The sequence below is a fragment of the Aphelocoma coerulescens genome, chromosome 19 (genome assembly GCF_041296385.1).
Source record: "Aphelocoma coerulescens isolate FSJ_1873_10779 chromosome 19, UR_Acoe_1.0, whole genome shotgun sequence".
NCBI classification, from domain to species: Eukaryota; Metazoa; Chordata; class Aves; order Passeriformes; family Corvidae; genus Aphelocoma; species Aphelocoma coerulescens.
Genome location: NC_091032.1, coordinates 4,081,111 through 4,099,498, shown reverse-complemented (window position 1 = coordinate 4,099,498; position 18,388 = coordinate 4,081,111). Strand labels below are relative to the sequence as shown.

The following is an 18,388-nucleotide window of genomic DNA, read 5'->3' as shown; positions in this document are numbered from 1 at the left end:
AAATAAATTGAAACCAAAATACTGCTCACTATAGAGAAGTGCTAATTCTGTGGGAGGTCAGGGTGGATCCACTCCAGTGAATTCCATGTCTCTGTTGCTGCCCCTAACAAATAGATGTGGTTTGGACAGCTGTCAACACCCAGTAACCCTCAGCTCCTCCAACAACCTAATCAGGGGAGCAGCTTTTTTTAGACTGGGAGAACAGGTCACTGAGGAATCCACATAAATCATGCAGCCCAATTATCGCTGAAGAAAATGCCTGAATGAAGGAAAGGATCTCAGCACAACCCAGTTAGTCCATTAAATGTTAATAACTTACTGCCAGAGGCAGATGGGAACAGTCACTTGTAAGCTGACTGCTAACCCAAATACATGGTGGCTGAGGGAGGGGTGGGAGTTTTGCCAGCCCTTAGCCAGGCAGGAAACTGCCAGGGGAACATAAACAGGTTTGGGTTTTTTTGGCTGCGGTGCTGTCAAGACAAAGCCCTGTTCCAACTGCAGGTGGGGACACAGCAGAGGAGCAGGCCCAGCCTTTGTGCTCCTAAAGCCTCAGGTCATCTGGTCCTGCCAGAACTGCTCCCTACCCACGCTGGGGTCTGTGTGTGCCATACAAGTGGCCTGACCCCCAAGTCCTTGGAGCTCCAGAGTCCTGTGTGGGCTCCACCTGGGCAGAGGTGGCTGAGCTGTCTGCAGTGGCTGTGCCTCGTCAGTGCAGGGGTAATTAATGCAGCCCCTGGAGCCAGGGCTCAGTCAGCCCAGCTGAGGTAGATGACTAAGAGGGCACCCTGAGTATCCATAGCTTTCTGTGGAATCAGAAGGAAGTCTGGGACTGCCAAGGCAGAGGCCCAGCTGTTTACCATAATGTGAAGATTCAGTGAGCAGCTCACAGAACAGTCTTGCCCTGTCCCAGATGTTGGATACATGCACATACCACAGGCTGCCTGACAACATCCCTCCCTTCCTCTCTAATACCACACGTGCCTTTCACCAGAATTTTCATTTCTTTGTGTTTGCTTTAAATCAAGTCATTTTTATCTACACATTTTTATTAGAATGAGCAATTAGGTCAAGAATTCTTTGCCTGACTACTGTGTGGATTTGGGAAGGAAAACGAAGAGTCCAGCTCTGGATACACCATCTGACAGGAACCAGGGGAAACAGATTCTTCACCAAGATAAAGTCACCAAAGGCCTGCAGCTGGAGGAGATGCTGAGGAGTGGCCAGCACTCGAAGCTACAGGAATGGTGACCACTGGGCCAGCATGACTGAGCACATGAGGAGTGTCATCACCTCCTGCCAGACTCTCTGACAACACCACAAAGACTCATCACCTCAATACTGAACTTCCACTGCTCAAAGGCCACGTGAGTGGCCTTGGCTTGTCCCCTGCACTGCTGAGCACATGCTGTGACCACAGCTGGCCATCCCACCTGACCATCCCAGCACTGCCACTGTGCCTCACGGGGGTTTCCTTCACTGACCAAAGCAGGGTGGGAGCAGCCCCTCAACAGCACACAGGTAAAGTAATTCCTGTTTTCTTCATAACTGGCCCCTCTCTGCTGGTGCAAAGACAGACCCATGCTTTCCTGGGGTGTGCTCAAGGAGTGAGATTCACTGAGATATGGCTGCACATCTCAGGACAAGCATCCTTCCCTCAGACATTTCCCCTGGCTCCAAGGGAAGTCCACAGGAGAGGGATGTGTTTACTCAGACCAAGACTGAGGTTTATTACCACATTGCTTTTGAAAATGAATACACTGAATCATTCTGGTGGCTGCTGCATGGGGAGAAACAAAACCCCAACCAAACCATGCATCCAGCATCTCCAGAGTCAAGTAACAGGGGCAGAACTTCCTAGATCCTGGAATCCCTTCACTTCCAAAGATTTCAAGAGCCATTTCCTCTGTCTGCACAGCAAGGACAGAGGAAGAGCAGAGGCACTTGTAGCACCTCAACAACATCACCAGCACAAAACCCACGTGAAGGACCCAGGAGAACACAGAGCACCTCACCCACTCGTGTCTGTCCCTCCGTGGTGACCCACTGACATTTGTGCCACACAGAGAATAATGCTGAAAACTGAACTTTATTTTACAATAGCAGGGTAAAGTTTACTCACTCTTCTGGGAATTCCACAGGCTTGGTCTTGATCCTGTTATGAAGACCCAGAATATATTCATCTATAAAAGGGCACTGTAAAACAAATGAGATTTTCCAGTTGTCTAAGATCCTGGCATCACTCAAGCATTTGTCATTCATGTAACACAAGTACACCCTCTGTACCCCCCCCAATTTTCACAGAGAGAGAAATAAATAAAATCTCCCCACACACAATAAATCAATTAATTCCTTATTAAAAAATAAATTCAGAACAGCAGCGGGATCTGTGGAATACATAACTGGACTGGAATACCCTCCTTCATCCAGCCTGCCAGGTGATCATGAACTGCCTCTGCCACCTTCTCTGGCCACTTCTTACCCCAGAGCTGGATGCCTGGTGCCTGTGTGGTGAGAACTGCAGTGGTCTGTGCTTGGACAGAGGTTCAGGTGACGTTCCTGCCCACAGAGACTGTGCAACCTGCTGTACTGCTCATCCTGGGACAGCACGGCTGGGACATGGGGGTCTGGCCACAGGTGAGGGAAAAGCTATGACAGAACATGGATTGTGCAGAAGGCAGCACTGAAGAGCTGCCTCTGCCAAACTGGACCCCCTGTCAGTCCTAAGTCAGCTTTGGCAGGCAGAGCTTTCTGTAATCTGGTTCCTAAAGCGCTGCAGCAGTTTGGGATCAATCCTACGCCTCTATCCACACTCTGGCTCATTTCTAAATGCAGGCAATGTGGATAAACCCCCCCCCAAACTGCTGGTGGTGCTGCTGATGCTGCTCTGGGTTTGTAGCACAAACAACAGCTCTGCATCCAGGGACCAACACTGGAAATGATCCTTTCCACAGATGACAGCGTCAGCCCCTTCTGATCTGCAGGGGGATTTGTGAGCTTGCTGAAGGTAGGTCTTTGTCTCTAATATTTGCCTTTATTTGGAAAGGAACGAGTCAAAAGCCAGGCAGACAGAGCAGTGCAGGGCTCCAGCAGCTGGAGGGCAGCTTACCTTCCCGTAAACAAAGCAGTACAGGGTGATTCCCATGGCCCACACATCCAGTGCCTGGAAGAGAGCACAAACAGGCAGTAAAGGAGAGGCAACACACATGATCCAAATGAGCTGGATTTTCCCACCAATTCAGAAAACACCGTTTGCATGGATTTAACATTTTCTATGTCACTTTGAAGTTGGGTTCCTAAGGGCAGCTGTTGCACACCAGAGGAATGAGGGTTGTGCTGGGCCAGGCATTGCCCTGCTGTGACCAGCAAGCAGCCCCTTCTTACAGGAAATTTCACCATTCAGGGCTGAACCTCGAAAGTTTTCCAGACAAAAAACTCCCCATTAGACCTTATCCCTATGTCTGCATCCCCACCCTCAGCAATGCCTCTCACTTTCAGGGAATCAAGATGTGACCTTGGTGCTCAGCAGCCCTCTGTGCCTCTTGATTATTCTGGAAGGGAATCAAAGGCTTCCTCCCTTCCCTTTGGGCAGGGAGAGGGCTCTAGCATGGCTTCTGCCTAGGCAGGGGTCCACAGCAAAGTGTCTGCCCACTGCACAGAACAACCAGTGTGTGTTTTGCCTGGACTGGACAGAATCAGAGCTTTGGTTTTACTGAATGACAACCCTAATTTGTACCACAGTCAGGATGCAGGTGTGGCACTGCCCTTTGTGCCATGCCTGGGGGTCCCAGGAGATGCCAGCTGTGAGCAAAGACCCACCTTTCCACTGAAACTTTTGCCAGTCTGTGAGATGGCCTCCGGTGCCATGAAGGCTGGTGTCCCTGCCGTGCTGGAAAGCTGGGCATCATTCCCTTCAAACTGATTGCTGACACCAAAATCAGCAATTTTGACATGGCCATCATCTCCCAAGAGCAAGTTGGAAGGCTTGATGTCCCGGTGGATGATCTTCTGGTAGTGCACTGAAAAAAACACCCAAAAACAGGAGCACAGTCTGCCACAGCAGCCAACACACCCAGGGGAAACCTTTCCAGGAGGGTGAAAATAAAGGTGCAAGCTCAGGCACCACACTCCCAGCTGCTGCTGGAGGTGGAATGTAGTGGAGCAGGAGGGCCATTTCCTACTGCCATTCCTTTTAGGTACCTCACTGGGACACAATTCTCAGAAGTACATCTAGGAATTATGCAAAGAACAGACACAAACTCAGGGAAAGCTCAACCAGTGGGAACAAGGAATGCTGCTGCAGAGGGAAAACACTCAAATCCTGCAGATTTGCTTGGCCCTACCAGACCAGCTGATGGGTTGGGCCACTTGCTGTATTAAAGGTTTATGTGACCCAAATAAAGAGGTTCACTTTTAGTTCATATATTTTGAAACTGCAGTGCTGTGAAGCTCATCAAAAGGGACAGAACCACAGGTAGAATGAAACAGGTGTTGAGCAGCTGAGTGCTGAGTTCAGCCAACAGCTCAGAAAGCAGTGGGCATTTCCAGCTCAAAAGATGGAATAATGGAGCTCCAAGCTCAGAGCAATCCCCAGCTGGCTGGTGCCAGCACCCCAACGAGGCACTCTTTCTATAGCCAAGCTTCTCAATGCAGCCCACAAACAGAGAAACAACCTCAACTTGCTTTGCATCACCCCAAACCCCCACCCCAGCCCAAAGCTCCCAGCCATTCCCACCCCTCCTGCACCCAGAGCCGTGGCCAAACCTGGCCCTTCACTCCACGAGGCTCCAGCAAACACTTCAGCTCCGTTTCAGCTCCATGAGGCCAACTGTGGGCACCAGCTGAAGTGCTTGTACATCAAACAAACCCTTGCAAAGAGTTTGGAGGCTGAGATGCACTGAAAACAGCAACAAAAACCACCCCTCTTGTGCAACATTGCAGTTGAGAGACATTTCCAGGCCACGGAGAGAAGCAGGGAGCTGTAGGCAAGTGGCTGATTTCTCAGGAACTTGGAGAACTTTAAAAAACCCACCAACTTTCAGAACATGAAATGACCCCAAAAGAAGAACTGTAGAAAACCCAGGAGGACTTCACTGAAGGAGGAAGAGGAAATCCTCTAATCCTGCCCTCCCCAGAGGACCAGGACCCCCTGGCCTCACTCCTCCCCAGCTCCAACCACTGTTTTCACATTTCCTTCTTGCAAACAGAGCATGTTTGTTTTTACACCACCCCATGAGCACTTTTCATATCTCCAAGGAAATACACACTGGGTGGAGGAAAATGCTGGTCTAACCCTTTCCTGCTTTACAAACCTGACCAACACACTGCCACAAAGGCAGCTTGCCCTATAGAGCACCCCAGTTTGTGCTTTAGGACCAAGAATGAACAAACTTTCTGCTCCTTTCAAGCCAGCTTTCCAGCAGGCCACGCTTGGGGAGGGGAAGTCACACTTGCAGGTTATTTTTTCTGCAAGGCCCTCTCCTCAGTTTAAAGCACTGTTGGGGGATGCTGTCCTTGGCACATTCAAGAGCTGCTCTGGAGATCCAGCAGACAAAAACTTGCTGGAGAGCACCAGTACTTAGATCTTCTTCCAGATGTGCAGCAACTGCGTGGCCAGGCTGTGATGGGAGGCAGTTAATGCTGTAACAGCCTGCCTAGACAGTCAGGATAAACACTGAAACCCTGCAACAACAGTAGTTAGGAGGAGACATCTGCTCAGCAGCAGAGCTGGTGGCAAGCTGACATTTCATTATGGTAATATAGGGAGAGCAAATAAGAGTGAGGGGGAAGTGAAGTTTTCCTTCATGAGATGATGAGCTGCCTTTCAGGCAGGTGTCTGGTGCCATGCCTGGTACCACAGGGCTAAAATTCTCAAAGCCTCTAAAAAAAACCCCAAAACAAACACAGACCACATGAATACATCCCTGGAGCTTGGTCTGTGAAAATTAAGGTGAGCAGGCACTCCAGGCTTTTTATTATTTCTTCCTTATAGGAAAGTAAAAAAACCACAAACCTTTTTCTCTATCATACAACTGTGTATTTTGTAAAATACATTCCCTGCCTCTGCATCATCTAATTGAAGTTGAGGAACACTGTGGGCAGTTTTCCAGCTGCACTGTGTTTCCTCATTGCCCATCTCTGCTGGTCTCCAGCAGGTCTGGACACTGCTGACTGCTGGGACTGTTCTTTGTCAGAAACAAAGAAATTAGAAACACATCCTTTGCAAAAATCAAAGCCAAAATGGCTCATTTGGCCAATGAATCTTTGAGTTTCCAGATGAGAACATCCACGTGCACTGGGGACAGTGACAGTGTGACTCAGGTGCTCAGAGGAGAAACTCAGCACAAGTGCCTGCAGGGCTGAGGACCCCAGGAGTGAGCCTGGCCTCTGGAATGCCACATCCCAGGTGCTTTTGAACACCTGGCATCCATCTAAAATAATAACAGACGGGGATGGGAAGGGGACAGAGGCAGAGGGGAGGTGGCTGGGCAGGTCTGGGGCAGCGGTGCTGGGAGCAGTGTCCCACCATGCTGCTGTGAGTGACAGCAACCAAAATCTCCTGCCAGCTGGCTGAAAGGATTCCTGCTATCTGCAAATCCCCTTCCCTGTCCAACTGCCTTGTGCAGAGGCAAGGGCCATGAAGGGAGATGGGGATGTGCACTGAGCAGCAGCTGCTGTAAATGAACATCACAGCCACAAAAACTGAAAGAGCAAGTGCTCACATCTGTCACGAAATGATTTGGTGTGGAGCTGCTAACCTGAAGAAGGCAACCTGAAATCCCTGCTCAGCTCCAAAGAAACACACCTCAGAGTCCCAGCCAGTTGCTGTGGGCATCCTCCCCTGCACAGCTTTCCAAAATTGGCTTTGGGCTTCAAAATGTACAGGCTTATCCTCCCCTGTGCTGCACCTCACCACCAGTACAGTTCAGCACAGTACAGAGTAAAATATTCCCCCAAAAGCATTCCCAAGTTTGCTTGTGGGCAACACACAAAAGCTGGCTTGTTTGGGAGCTGCAGGAAGGAAGCAGGACTGCTCACCTGCAGGACACCAACACAACTAAACTTGGAAAAACTTCCCAACCCACCAGCTTCTGCTGCCAGTCCAGACCTCTTGCAGATACACATTGCAGGGAGAAAGGCAGGGATCAATTAACTCAGCAGGACTGGCCAAAGGCTGCCTGGATGTGCCTGCAGTGACACACATCACTGCCACGTGCTGCCAAAGGAGCCCAGGGACTGAGCTGTCTTGGGGGAAAGGTGCTGGTTAAACCAGCAGCATGACCTGCACTTCCAGCACAGCCCACAGAGAAACGATGGTGCTGTCCCTGCAGAACTCCAGAGGGAGAGCTGAGCATCTGGGATATAAAAGCCTACCACTAATGACACCTTCCAGACTGTTAATGACTGTACAGAAGGGACAAGGAGCACAGGACCCACCCCAAGGGGAGCAGGGGACAGCCACAGTCAGTCTAACACAATCACCAGCATAAATTAACCCTCTCATTTCACCATCCTGAAGCACTTGAGAGCAAGCTTCACCCTCTGTAGATTTAAGAGCAGCGGGTAGGAAAGGCACTGTTATTAGCATTAGTTCACTAGAAACCAGGATAAGAGGTCCCAGAAACAAAACACTTGTCCTGTCCTTGGAATTAAGGACACATTGTGTCACAAAGAGGAGCAGGGCTGCATCAGGCTCAGCAGAGAAGGAAAAACACTTTCAACATATAAATAAAACTCCTAAATGTACTTTAAACAAACATAACCAAAATAATGATCTGCATTGCTGCACTTAAACATGCTCCATGAGTGTCTGGGGATTATTCTTCCTTTAGACCAACTCAAGACCTTCCCTTAGCTCCCTTCATGGGCAACTGGGGCCCCTAAGCTGAATCCATGCCTTTGAGAGAACTTCCAGCTGCTCTGTGTCCTGCTCCAAGAGCAAGGCTCTGGGTTTTTTGCCTGTGACAGTACAGAAAAGAGTCACAAAGCAGGCAGAGACTGCCCTCAGACCCAGTCCAGCCACGGGGACGTGGCTGCTGGATGCAGGAAGCCTTGAGAAGGACCATCCCATTGGTGCTGCCCTCCCAGGCCATGCACAAGGCCACACCAACAGCTGAAAACCACTAATTCCCATGCAAATGCACTTGCCTGCACCCCTCCCCAGGTAAAAATCGATGCTGAGCTGCCCAAGTGGAGCACTTTGCTGAAGCTGCTTTGGCCAACTGACAAAATGGCTCCACATGTTGCTTTTACCTGGAAAGGGTTTTGCTCTTAAAGCAGGGGTCAGCAGCTCACCAGAACGACCTCCCTGGGCTCCACAACAGCCTGAACTTTCTGTGCTGACAGACCTGATGCAGAGCATAGATTGGTATTTCTTCATAATGAAAACGAAACCACCTAAGATATCACAGAGCCCTTAGGACAAAGTCTGACCATGCAGCGCTCTGTTAAATTTGGTTTTATTAGACCCATTCTTCAGTGGAAAGGTAATACTATTTCAGGCCTATTTGCATCTGGATAACAATCCCATGGATTCCTAGAACATCATCCGGGCAAAGATCTCAAATGTGTTAGAAATACTTGTTTGTTAATCCTCACAGCCACCCCATGAACAAAGCAGGCAGGGCAGGTGAGTGCCTGTGTACTACATCTTATCACAACTTGTGTTAGAAAGCCTGACCAGGGATATCTGAAGTTATCTTGGTCAAGCCCTAGAGCTCCAGGGAGCTCAGAAACAAGGGAATGATGCCTAAAAGTCTGGTCTGCCTCCTGAACTTGGGCATGGAGCACTATTGCCTAACAACAGCCTGCTGAAGGCTGATGCTGTGGAGATGCAACCTCAAAGGAGGATTCAGAGCTCTCAGGGTGTGAGCAGTCCTCAGGAAAGGACCATCTTCCTCTGTCCCTCTTGATTTCAGACGGAGCTCTAGCAGGCACGCTGCACCTACTGCAGCTGGCACAAACCTGCACTTGGGTGGTCAAATTCAAGCCCATATGAAACAACTGCCTAAAATAAAAGGTCTCCCTGAAAGTCTGGCTTTTTAGGGCTTTTTGTTTGTTTGTTTCTTCACTACAGTGTGTTTGAACTCATTGGTAACAACAGCCAGCTGTGGTCCAGTAGATGGGGCTGGAGAAAAGGGTGGATTTTGGGGAAAATCCACCTTTTTGCTGCTGGGCCAGCTGGCTCCTATCTGTACACTCCTATCTGGGTCTCCACAGTTCTACCATTGCCTCCCTGCTCCATCACTGCTCCTCAGCAAAGCCCTGCTGAGCACATCATTCCTTTCTGCTCAGTCCCTCAGCTGCCCTCGGTGGGACAAAACAGCTGTTTCACAAACATTCCTCAATTCCAGATCCCACAGGCTATAAACAGGCTTTCCCTTTCACTCAGAGGCAAGTGCCTGGGAACTGTCTGCCAACAAATCCACTAGAAGGGAGTGAAGACCCAGAGGGGACAGAGATAGAAGTGCTAGAAAGAGATGTTGTTCCTTAGTCCTTTTGGAAAAGGTGCTTTTCACTGCATTCCCCTCTGGAAACCTTGGAGCTCCAGCAGATTAACACAAACTTGCTGCAAGCTCATTTAAAAATTATACTTATGAAACTTTGCAATGCACTGACACATCCTGCTATTTACTGAAGCCAGTGCTGAATTCTGCTTGATTCAAACCAGAATCCCATTCCCATTCAAGGGCAAAAGCAATCCATATGGTGCTACTGCAGAGTCTGCTTAGTATTAGGCTCACATCACCCGTGTAGCAAAGAAATGATTTAACACCCTCCCAAGGAAACTGCTGCACCACCATCCAGAGCTCAAGACTGCTACTCATCCACAGTGTTCTGCTGAGGCAGGGCTGGAGGACAGGGGTGTTGTGGGCTGTGCAAGGGGAACACTCTTATCCCCTGCTCAGCTCCCTCAGGGGCAGGGGGAGGATCCCAGCTGTGCTGTCAGCTCTCTCCACTGTTTTGCTGCTCTCTTGCTGCACCCACAAAGCCTCTGCCACTTGGATAAGTTGCTTAAGCCCAGGTTTTGCAAAGGAGATCCCACACCCTCAGCACCACCCGGCCCTTTGGAGCAGCTCAGCTTCCCTCTGTGCTCCATCTTCAGCACCCGGCTGAGCACCGAGCTCCTGGCAGAAGGTGCAGTGTGGGTACTGCAGCAGCAGGAGAGAGAGGTAACCTTGTCAGAGGCTGTCCTTGTGCACCTGTCCTCCAGCCCCCACGAGCACAGCCTTACCACCAGTGGCAGGGGACATGCAGAGCTCCCTGCCATGGCTGCACACACACGCCCGTGTCCGAGGGAGCACAGGGAACGAGGGGAGCAGGGTACAGCAAGCAGCAGGAACTGACACAACAACCTGCCCAGGCTGTGCAGGGGCTGCTGCCAACCCCGAGCACAGGCACAGAACTGCATCAAACAACAACAAAAATCAAACTGCCTGATCTTTCTTAAGAGGCTCCAGCACATCTCTCTGATCTGCTCCATCAGCTAATTACTCTCACTCTTGTACAAAGTCCTTATCGATTAGTATCAGCAACACTTGCAGCTCATGAAAGGGTTTTTTGTTTGGTTTTTATCAGCTAAGGAGAGCTTGTCTGCAAGTGATAAAACACAAGCCAGCCTCTCTTCTCCTGGTGGTGTCATTTATAACACCCAGAGCCTTGCAGCTGTATTTGGAGCTCCTCAAACATGCTCTGTTTGAGGAGCTCCAAACTTGTACAGGGCAAGAGGCAGGAGCAGAGAAGAGGTAGGTCCCCATTTCCCACATGGGAGCAAGCAGCTTGCTGGGAATCACGGTAGAGCATGCAGCAGCTCCACCACAGCTCTGCTGACCCACACCAACCTGAGGAACTCATTCCTGCCAAGAGCCAGACCAGATCAAACCATCTGCACCACTGACGCTTTAGTGCACCCACCCTGGACTTACCCTGTACTAGATACTCTTCAGAAGACACAAGCCTGTGTTGGCTCAGTTGTTAGTTTAATTTGCTTAAATTTCCTTTTAAGGTAATGGAAATTTTACTCACATATTGATGACCAAGTAGATTAAGTCTTATGTCAAAAAAGCCAGCTTTGAAAAGCCAGACCCTTTGCTAAGGCTCCAGGCTCAGCATGCAGGGCCCTGGGTCACTGCAGTTCTCACTGCAGAGAGCTGCTGCTGGAAAGGTAATTTCCCAATGGCTTTAGCTGCATGTCATTACCTTCAACCCCATAGCTCAGAGGAGATGAGCCTTCCTCTGCAGAGCAGAGACCAAAACTGTGAGAGGGCAATTGTGGACTTTTACAGAGAATGCAGGCAATAAGGTTTTTTCTTCTTCAGCCACACTGACAGAAACTGTTTTAGCTTCTCATGACTCGAATACTGAGCTTGCAGCTCCACAGCAGCAGGGACAGCCACTGTGCTTCACCTGGACTGTACAAGTCAGCAGGGTTTTCCCCTGGGTCACACAGTGTTTTGCACTGAGCATCTGCTCCTGGCCTGTGTCACAGCCAGGCTCCTGCTTAGACAGTTCTTTCGTCTGCTTATTCTTATTCCTTACTCAGGCTCTTAGTAAATGAAGGTACTCGTGTCCCAGTCCTAAAATCAAACTGGGAGACCTGCCTGGCATATCCCTCATGTCTTTTGATGAAGCATGATGACTGCACACCCATTTCTGCTGAGTATCTCTAGGAAAGCAAAGTTTGCTGTACTACAAGGGAGGCTGAAGTTTAAATAAGCCCAGCCAAGCACTACTAGAGGGGAGTTACAAGTGGAAAGGGAGGCAATTGCACATATCCCTAATTCACAGAGATGCTTAAGCACATACTTTAGTTAATGACTCAAATAATCCAGCAAACTTTCTCATCCAAAGCACTCGAGCACACTCTGGAATTACCACTCCAGTGGTACTTACACACACAGAGGCCAGCCTGCCTCCCCAGTTCCTGAGGGGGTGTGCAGGGCCAGCAGTACTGGGGAAGCCTTGAAAGTGGGAGCAAAATCACTTTCCTTTGCAGGGCCCATTTCACCAGGAACCAAATAGAAGTTTGCATGTGCTTCAACAACTGCTGGCACAGCCCACACCACAGAGCCCAGGTCTAAGACAGGTGCACTAAAACAGAGCACATGAATCAGTAATATCACCATGCCTGAACTCAAAATATATTCCCAGCACTGCAGGGGCCAGAGGAAGGGAGACTCAACCATGGGCAGATCTCCCTGACTCTCAGCCCTTGAACCTGTTTCTTCCCTGCTCAGTGAACAAGGCTGGGACTGTGCTTGTATCACAGTGCACTCCTGGCACTAAACACACTAAATCCAGAAACCCAGCCAAAAGCAGGTGACAGCACTGTGCCATTGCCTGGATCAGGGATCTCCTGGCTCTCTCCAGGGCACTGTCCCTGCCTAAGCCAGCTTCCCACCCAGCTCTCCCACCCAGCTTCCTCCCTCCAAACTTCCCCCACAGCCAGCCCTCTTGCAGGAGGCCTCCACCCCAGGCAAACTCCATGTGGACCAGTGACTCCAGTCCCCACAGACACACAGTGGTCACAGACCACGTGCCACCATCAGTGATTTAAGAGGTCAGCCCACATCTCCCACCACCTTGGCTCCTGCAGCCCCTTCCTGCTCACCACTAACACCTTTCAGGCTCCAACAGGAATCCAGGTTGCAACTTCTAATAAAATCCAACCAGCAATGATGCACTTGCTGCTGTGATGACTGTGAGCTTCAAGCAGCTGCATGGTTATCGAGCCTCCCAAATTACACAACAATTATGGATGCTTACATTAAAATTACCTTGCAATCTCTGGATTGCCTGGCAACACTTTTCCTTCAGCATTCACAAACGGTGCACTTTTCCTCTTAATTATATAATAATTGCAATGCATTTACCCAGCAGTTCAGAGAGAACACAGTTTTTAACTTTCATTTGCTAATAAAATAAGTGGTTACTCAATGGCCCAAAATAAAGCATCCTATTGTTCCTGTTGCTGGAAGTGCTTGGGCATCCTGTAATTTACAGCTGAATTTCACTCCCTCTGCTTAAGACTACCCACACTTTGCTGGGTTGTTGGTTTGTTTCTTTTTTTCTATCTACTAAACTCAACTTTTCCTCTGAGCAGGAACTGTTCCTGCAGCAGCATCCAGCACAGCAGAGCTTGGATCTCCCAGCTGAGGCATACAGGTTCTGCTGCAGTCTGAATGCTAATGGGAATATAAAAAGCTGCATCTTCACCCTTCAAGCTCTACTCAAAGACAGTCTTGACATTCCCATTCATATATTCACTTCTACCAACTTTCTGGGGCAACCTGACTAATTTTGACAGCACCTGGAAGCTTCTTGTCAGACTTGCAAAGACTGATTTTATTCCCTGCTGGTTTTAGACAAAAAACGAGGTGGTGCTGCATTTCAATGTGGAGAGGGACTGAGACCCTGCAAACCATGTTCCTGTGCCTCAGCAAGGCTCATCATGCTCAAAGACTTGTTCTCTCTCAGTGGTTGAAGCCAGGTGAGTGATTCCTTCTGGTTTAAACTGGCTACCTCATTATTTCGTTTGCTATCCCTTGGTTATTGTGTTTTTAGAGACAAAAAAGACTGATTTCCTGTCCAGCACTTCCCTGATACTTAGGATTTTACAAACCTCTGCCATAGCACCCCTCCCCAAGATAATTTTCCAGTCTTAAGAGCACTCTGTACATAAGATACTCCAGGACCATCCTGATCATCCCTCTTGGGCCTCAGTTCTAGGGAGCTGTTTCTAAGAAGGCCTGAGCCAAGTTGCACATAATATTCAGGATACTCCTTGTCTCTACCTAAGAGCTCTTAGAGATCCAAATAACTGCATAAGAACATTTCTACTTTCTTCTTTCTTTCATTCCAAATAACTCCCCAAATCTTGTTAGCCTTGTTACATGTCACTAAGTAATGGGCTGGTATTTTCAAGAGAACTATCCAGAATAATGCCTGAGTGAGAAGAGATAGTTTAGAGCCCATCACATTGCACGTATTTTCAGTGTTCTTTCTTCCCCTCATACATTACCCTGCAGTCAGCAACATGAATTTTTATCTGTCATTTTATCATGCCATCACTTGCTCTCATGGCATTTTCCTGCCAGTCTTCCCAGTCAGTTCTAACAACAACTATCCTGAATAACTCAGTGCCATCATCAATCTCTCTCACTGTCCTCTACCCTTTTTCTGGTCATTTAGGAATACACTGAACAACCCAGCCCACATTATGGATTCCTGTTTAACTGTACTAGTGACTTTTCTCTGTTGTGAAAGCTGTATTCCAACTTTCCTGATAGTCCAGTTATTAATCCACAAGAGCCCATCCAACCCAAGAGACTTAGGAGCTGCTTAATGAGCTACTGTTAATGGATCTAATCAAAAGCTGTATGGCAATTGAAAGACAAGGTAATAACAGGATCCCCTTATCTACATATTGCTGTGTCCTCTGGAAAACAATCCCACCTGCAAGGTGGGAATGGCCTCTGCAAAAGCTGTGCTGCCTCTTTCTCCCTAAATTCACCACGGGCAATTCTTGAGTGTATCAGCGTGCAGAGGAAGCAATCAGTGGTGAGAGCACCAAACTCACAGAGGCTGTTTGCAAGGAGGACACCAGGACCAAACAGGCACAGAGCCAAGCTCAGCTCACCAGCAGCTGAGGTACAGAAACAGTAACTGCTTTCAGTTAAGACCATTCCACCCAGGGTCTTTAATTCAGGGACCCCTCTTTGCTCACCCCTGCCAGGTTCATGCCAGCAGGGACATGTCAATGACAGTGGGGTCAGAAAAATCCCTGCTGTCATTCACAGACCTATTGTGGCCTCCCCATACTCTGCAGAACAGGCACTCAGCAGTGAATCTGGCCTCAGCCACATGGGGACAAGGTGTCACCAAAAAAGGTGATGATACTCAAACAGGCTACAAAGAGGAACCCTGCTCTGGAGTCTGGGCAGAGCCTGGGAACACACTTGATCCACCACCTCCCTGGGAGGGCACAGCAGTGCTGGACTCTCATCACGCCACAGCCCTGAGTGACGGGGAGTCACTCAGATGGATTCTGCAAAGGGAGTGGGCAAGGACAGACACCCTCCCCATGCTGCTCACCAGCTCTGCCATGGCCAGTGCTTGCCCTGCGAAGCTGGAGACAGGGATTTGTTCCTTGACTGACTCAGTCCATGAGACTGCAAACACCCACTTCCTGGCTCTGCTATTGCCTTCAAAGACAGTCTCCAAAAAGAAATGGAAGAAAAGAGAGGCACTATTTCCCTAACGTCCTTTCTAAGAGTTCTGTGACACTTACTGGGTAAACCCGAGCTGAGTGGGGCCACCTCAACAGCAACCCCATCAAAGGCAATCCGAGGGCACCTCTGGCTCATCCAACACCCCCCCAGTGTCGAGCTGCCCCTCCCCAGCTGTGCAGGGGCCGAGGCACAGCCTCTGCAAAGCACTGCCAGTGCTGGGGTACTCACAGTACTCGATGCCCAGCACGATGTCTCGGAAGTAGAGCCGAGCCTGCTCCTCGCTGAAGGGCTGCTCACTGGGCACCTCCATGACAGGCCTGTGGGGAAGAGGGACAGCAGCTCAGTGCTTTGCAGCATGGCAGCAGCACCCCTTGCTGCAGGAGTATGTTCTCCATCACCATGGCCCAGCACTGAGGGCCAGGCTCCCAAAAGGCTCTGGGTGCTTTGACACAGGATGGAGGCGTGCCCATCCTTTCTGGACGTGGTGATGCTTTGGTTACTGAGCCTGGCTAGTGATGGGTGGCATTGCATAGTCCCTGAGCCAGCACGAGCCACAGAGCCCTCATAATCATCAGGATTAACTGCTGATGTCTGCACAAAATAAGACAAACACTGACATAAATAAGACATTCACTGACAATCCTAATGGGAGAAGAACAAAGCTGGACGTGGCCTTTGGTTTCCTGCTAAAGCTGCTGATGGCTGTGGGCACCAGCATCCCCACGAAATCCCAGGCAGCAGTGGGGCCAGTGCCCATTGCTGTGCACTGGATGTCCTGCCTGCTGGGGCTCAGTCCTGGTGCAATGTCATTGTGCAGCTGGTCTACACTGAGGCAGAGTCTAGACATGAACCACTGGCTAAAAGGTTAAATGGAAATATTTTCAGTGCATTGTGCTAAACTGCTTTGAAAGCCTATTTAGCTGCTCAGGGTTCAGCCACCACCAGAGCTCAGCCATTCAGCCCTGAACAGCCAAGGTTACCTGGTCAGCTTCTCCTCTCCTTTCCTTTGAATGCCACCACTGCTGAGGGATGCACAGTCTCCTCTAAAAGCCTCTCTTCTGCCTGTGCCTGTTGAAAGCTGAGGGCAAAGAGGCTGTAAGAGCTAGTCAGAATCTCCTGTTCCCCTGTGGATGAATGGCTGGGGCTAAGGACTTCGTTGCCCTGGGGGCTAATCCTGCCTGTGCTCAGCAGCTTGGCTTTGCATTTGGACATACGTCCACTGACTGGAGCTGGATTTGAGTGAGTGCTCCTGGGACATCATCCTGACAAGCCAAACCCCTGGCAGAAAACAGCCCATTGCCAAAAGTAGGCTCTGTGATTCTTCCCCTCAGCACCCAGCAGCAAATCCTTCCTGCAGCATTTCCCTCTTCTCCCTTGCTGCCCATCTGATTGATGACCTTGATCTCCCACTTGCATTTTCCTGCCACTGCCTTCCCTCCCTCTTTTATGCACATTTTTCTGTTGCTGACACCAGGGGGAAAGTGTGAGTGCTGACAGAAATAATGTGAGGGCTGGCAGAGTCACTAATGGAGTCTAATTGCCTCCTGCCAGAGGCAGCCAGGCTGCACTTGGATGAGCCACAGGTTCCCTGGCCTCAGCTGTTTACAGGACCTCCCCCAGCTACAAGACAAGCATCAGCCTGATCACCAGGGAGACTGGGGAGCCTCTTGCCAGCAACCCACTGGAGCTGGCAGCTTGTTCATGGGGCCAGAGAGAAAAATAACCCCTTTGGGTATCTCCTCCATCCTGGACACAGCAATCATGACCTCACTGGGACTGCAGAGCTGCAGAATCAGTGCAGGTGTAGCAAAGGGCAATGAGGAACATCTCACCACCATATCCCTTCTTCTACTATGCAAAAGAGATGTGCCAACAGAACAGCCTCCCATGAGAGGTTACTGCTGATGGCAAAATAAGGCAGCAGGTGGCAAGTAAATCTTGAAGCAACCACACACCCCTTGGGTCAGAGAAAGCCACAATGTGGCTGGAACCCAGCAGAATATTCCTATTCAAACCTTTTCTTCCAGGCACCTGATGAGGAATTGTCACAAAATTTGTTTTCCAGATCAGAGTCTGGCACCAGGATGTGTCCTCCCAGCCCATTTCTATTCACCACATCATTCCAGGCTGTAGCAGTGCAGAGGCAACTACAGCTGGGTTTTGCCTCCCCTGCAGACAGGGTTTGCCCCTCTGGACATACCAAACCTCCATTTCACACGGGAAGCTGATGATGAACACCAAAACTTCCAACAGAAGGGATCCCAGGAGGGCTACTTACCCTTTCCTCATGAGGTCAAACACTGCAAGAAAAGGAAATAAACCATGAATGAATGAGAAGAGCAGCCCAGGCTTGTTTGTTATTCATCACCTACAAAAACACATCCATTCCCATACCTGCAAAATCAATTTATCTCCACTCATTCCTCTTCCCTCACCCGTGACAAGGACACCAGAGGATGCAAAATGAAAATATTCATCTCTTCAGCACAGAGAAATATCCCCCCCCCCCCGCCAGTTCCGTACAGGGAGACAGCGGGTGCTAATTTATCAGCCACGGTGCTGCTGCTCTGGGTGTCAGCCCTCGTTGATTTGAGCCCTGTTGTACCTCCAAGGGAGGGTGTTTGGTGTGATATTTCTGCTAAATTGCTGATAGCAAAGGAGATGCTGTAAGAACATGCTGCTCCATTTCTGCTGTGTCAATCAGCAGCACAGCTACAGCTCTGTCAGAGCCAAACACTCCCTGGCGGGAGCGACTAAAGAGGATTTGCTGGTGTGAGTTGAGGTTTGCAGAGCACATGAGTTTGTGTGTCTGATTAGGGGGGTGGGGGAAAGTGTTCTTCTGCTCTGCCCTGTTCTGCAAACAGGAAAGCAAACATCTGCTTTTATGTAGAGTAGGACAGCTCTCTCCCCATGAATTATATGGGGATTTCTTGCACTTCTCAAAAAATCTGAGCAGATCCCCTCCCCAGAGCACCAGGGGAGTGGGACCCTCTGAAGGTACAAACACAACAGGGCAGCCTGAATTGGCTCGTCTTGCCTTCCAGGTGGAAGAAGCTGCAGCTCGTGGAAGCATTTCCTTATCCAACCACTCTCTACCTCTGCAGGTTCCTCAAAGCTTGCTGACATCCCATCCCAGACCCCTTCCCAGTGACCACACAGCC

The 18,388-nt window shown here is 49.7% G+C and overlaps 1 protein-coding gene across 6 annotated transcripts in view; it reads right to left on the bottom strand.

The window, feature by feature from the left end:
- Positions 1-18,388, bottom strand: part of CAMKK1 (calcium/calmodulin dependent protein kinase kinase 1) — a 94,841-nt gene that overhangs the window by 16,559 nt on the left and 59,894 nt on the right. For all 6 annotated transcript variants that reach the window (XM_069033284.1, XM_069033282.1, XM_069033283.1 and 3 more), the window contains 5 exons: positions 17,506-17,527; positions 15,456-15,544; positions 3,817-4,016; positions 3,107-3,160; positions 2,120-2,193 (listed from right to left, as the gene is read on the bottom strand). In XM_069033284.1, coding sequence (XP_068889385.1) covers positions 2,120-2,193; positions 3,107-3,160; positions 3,817-4,016; positions 15,456-15,544; positions 17,506-17,527 — 439 coding nt within the window. The remainder of the gene's footprint in view (positions 1-2,119; positions 2,194-3,106; positions 3,161-3,816; positions 4,017-15,455; positions 15,545-17,505; positions 17,528-18,388) is intronic.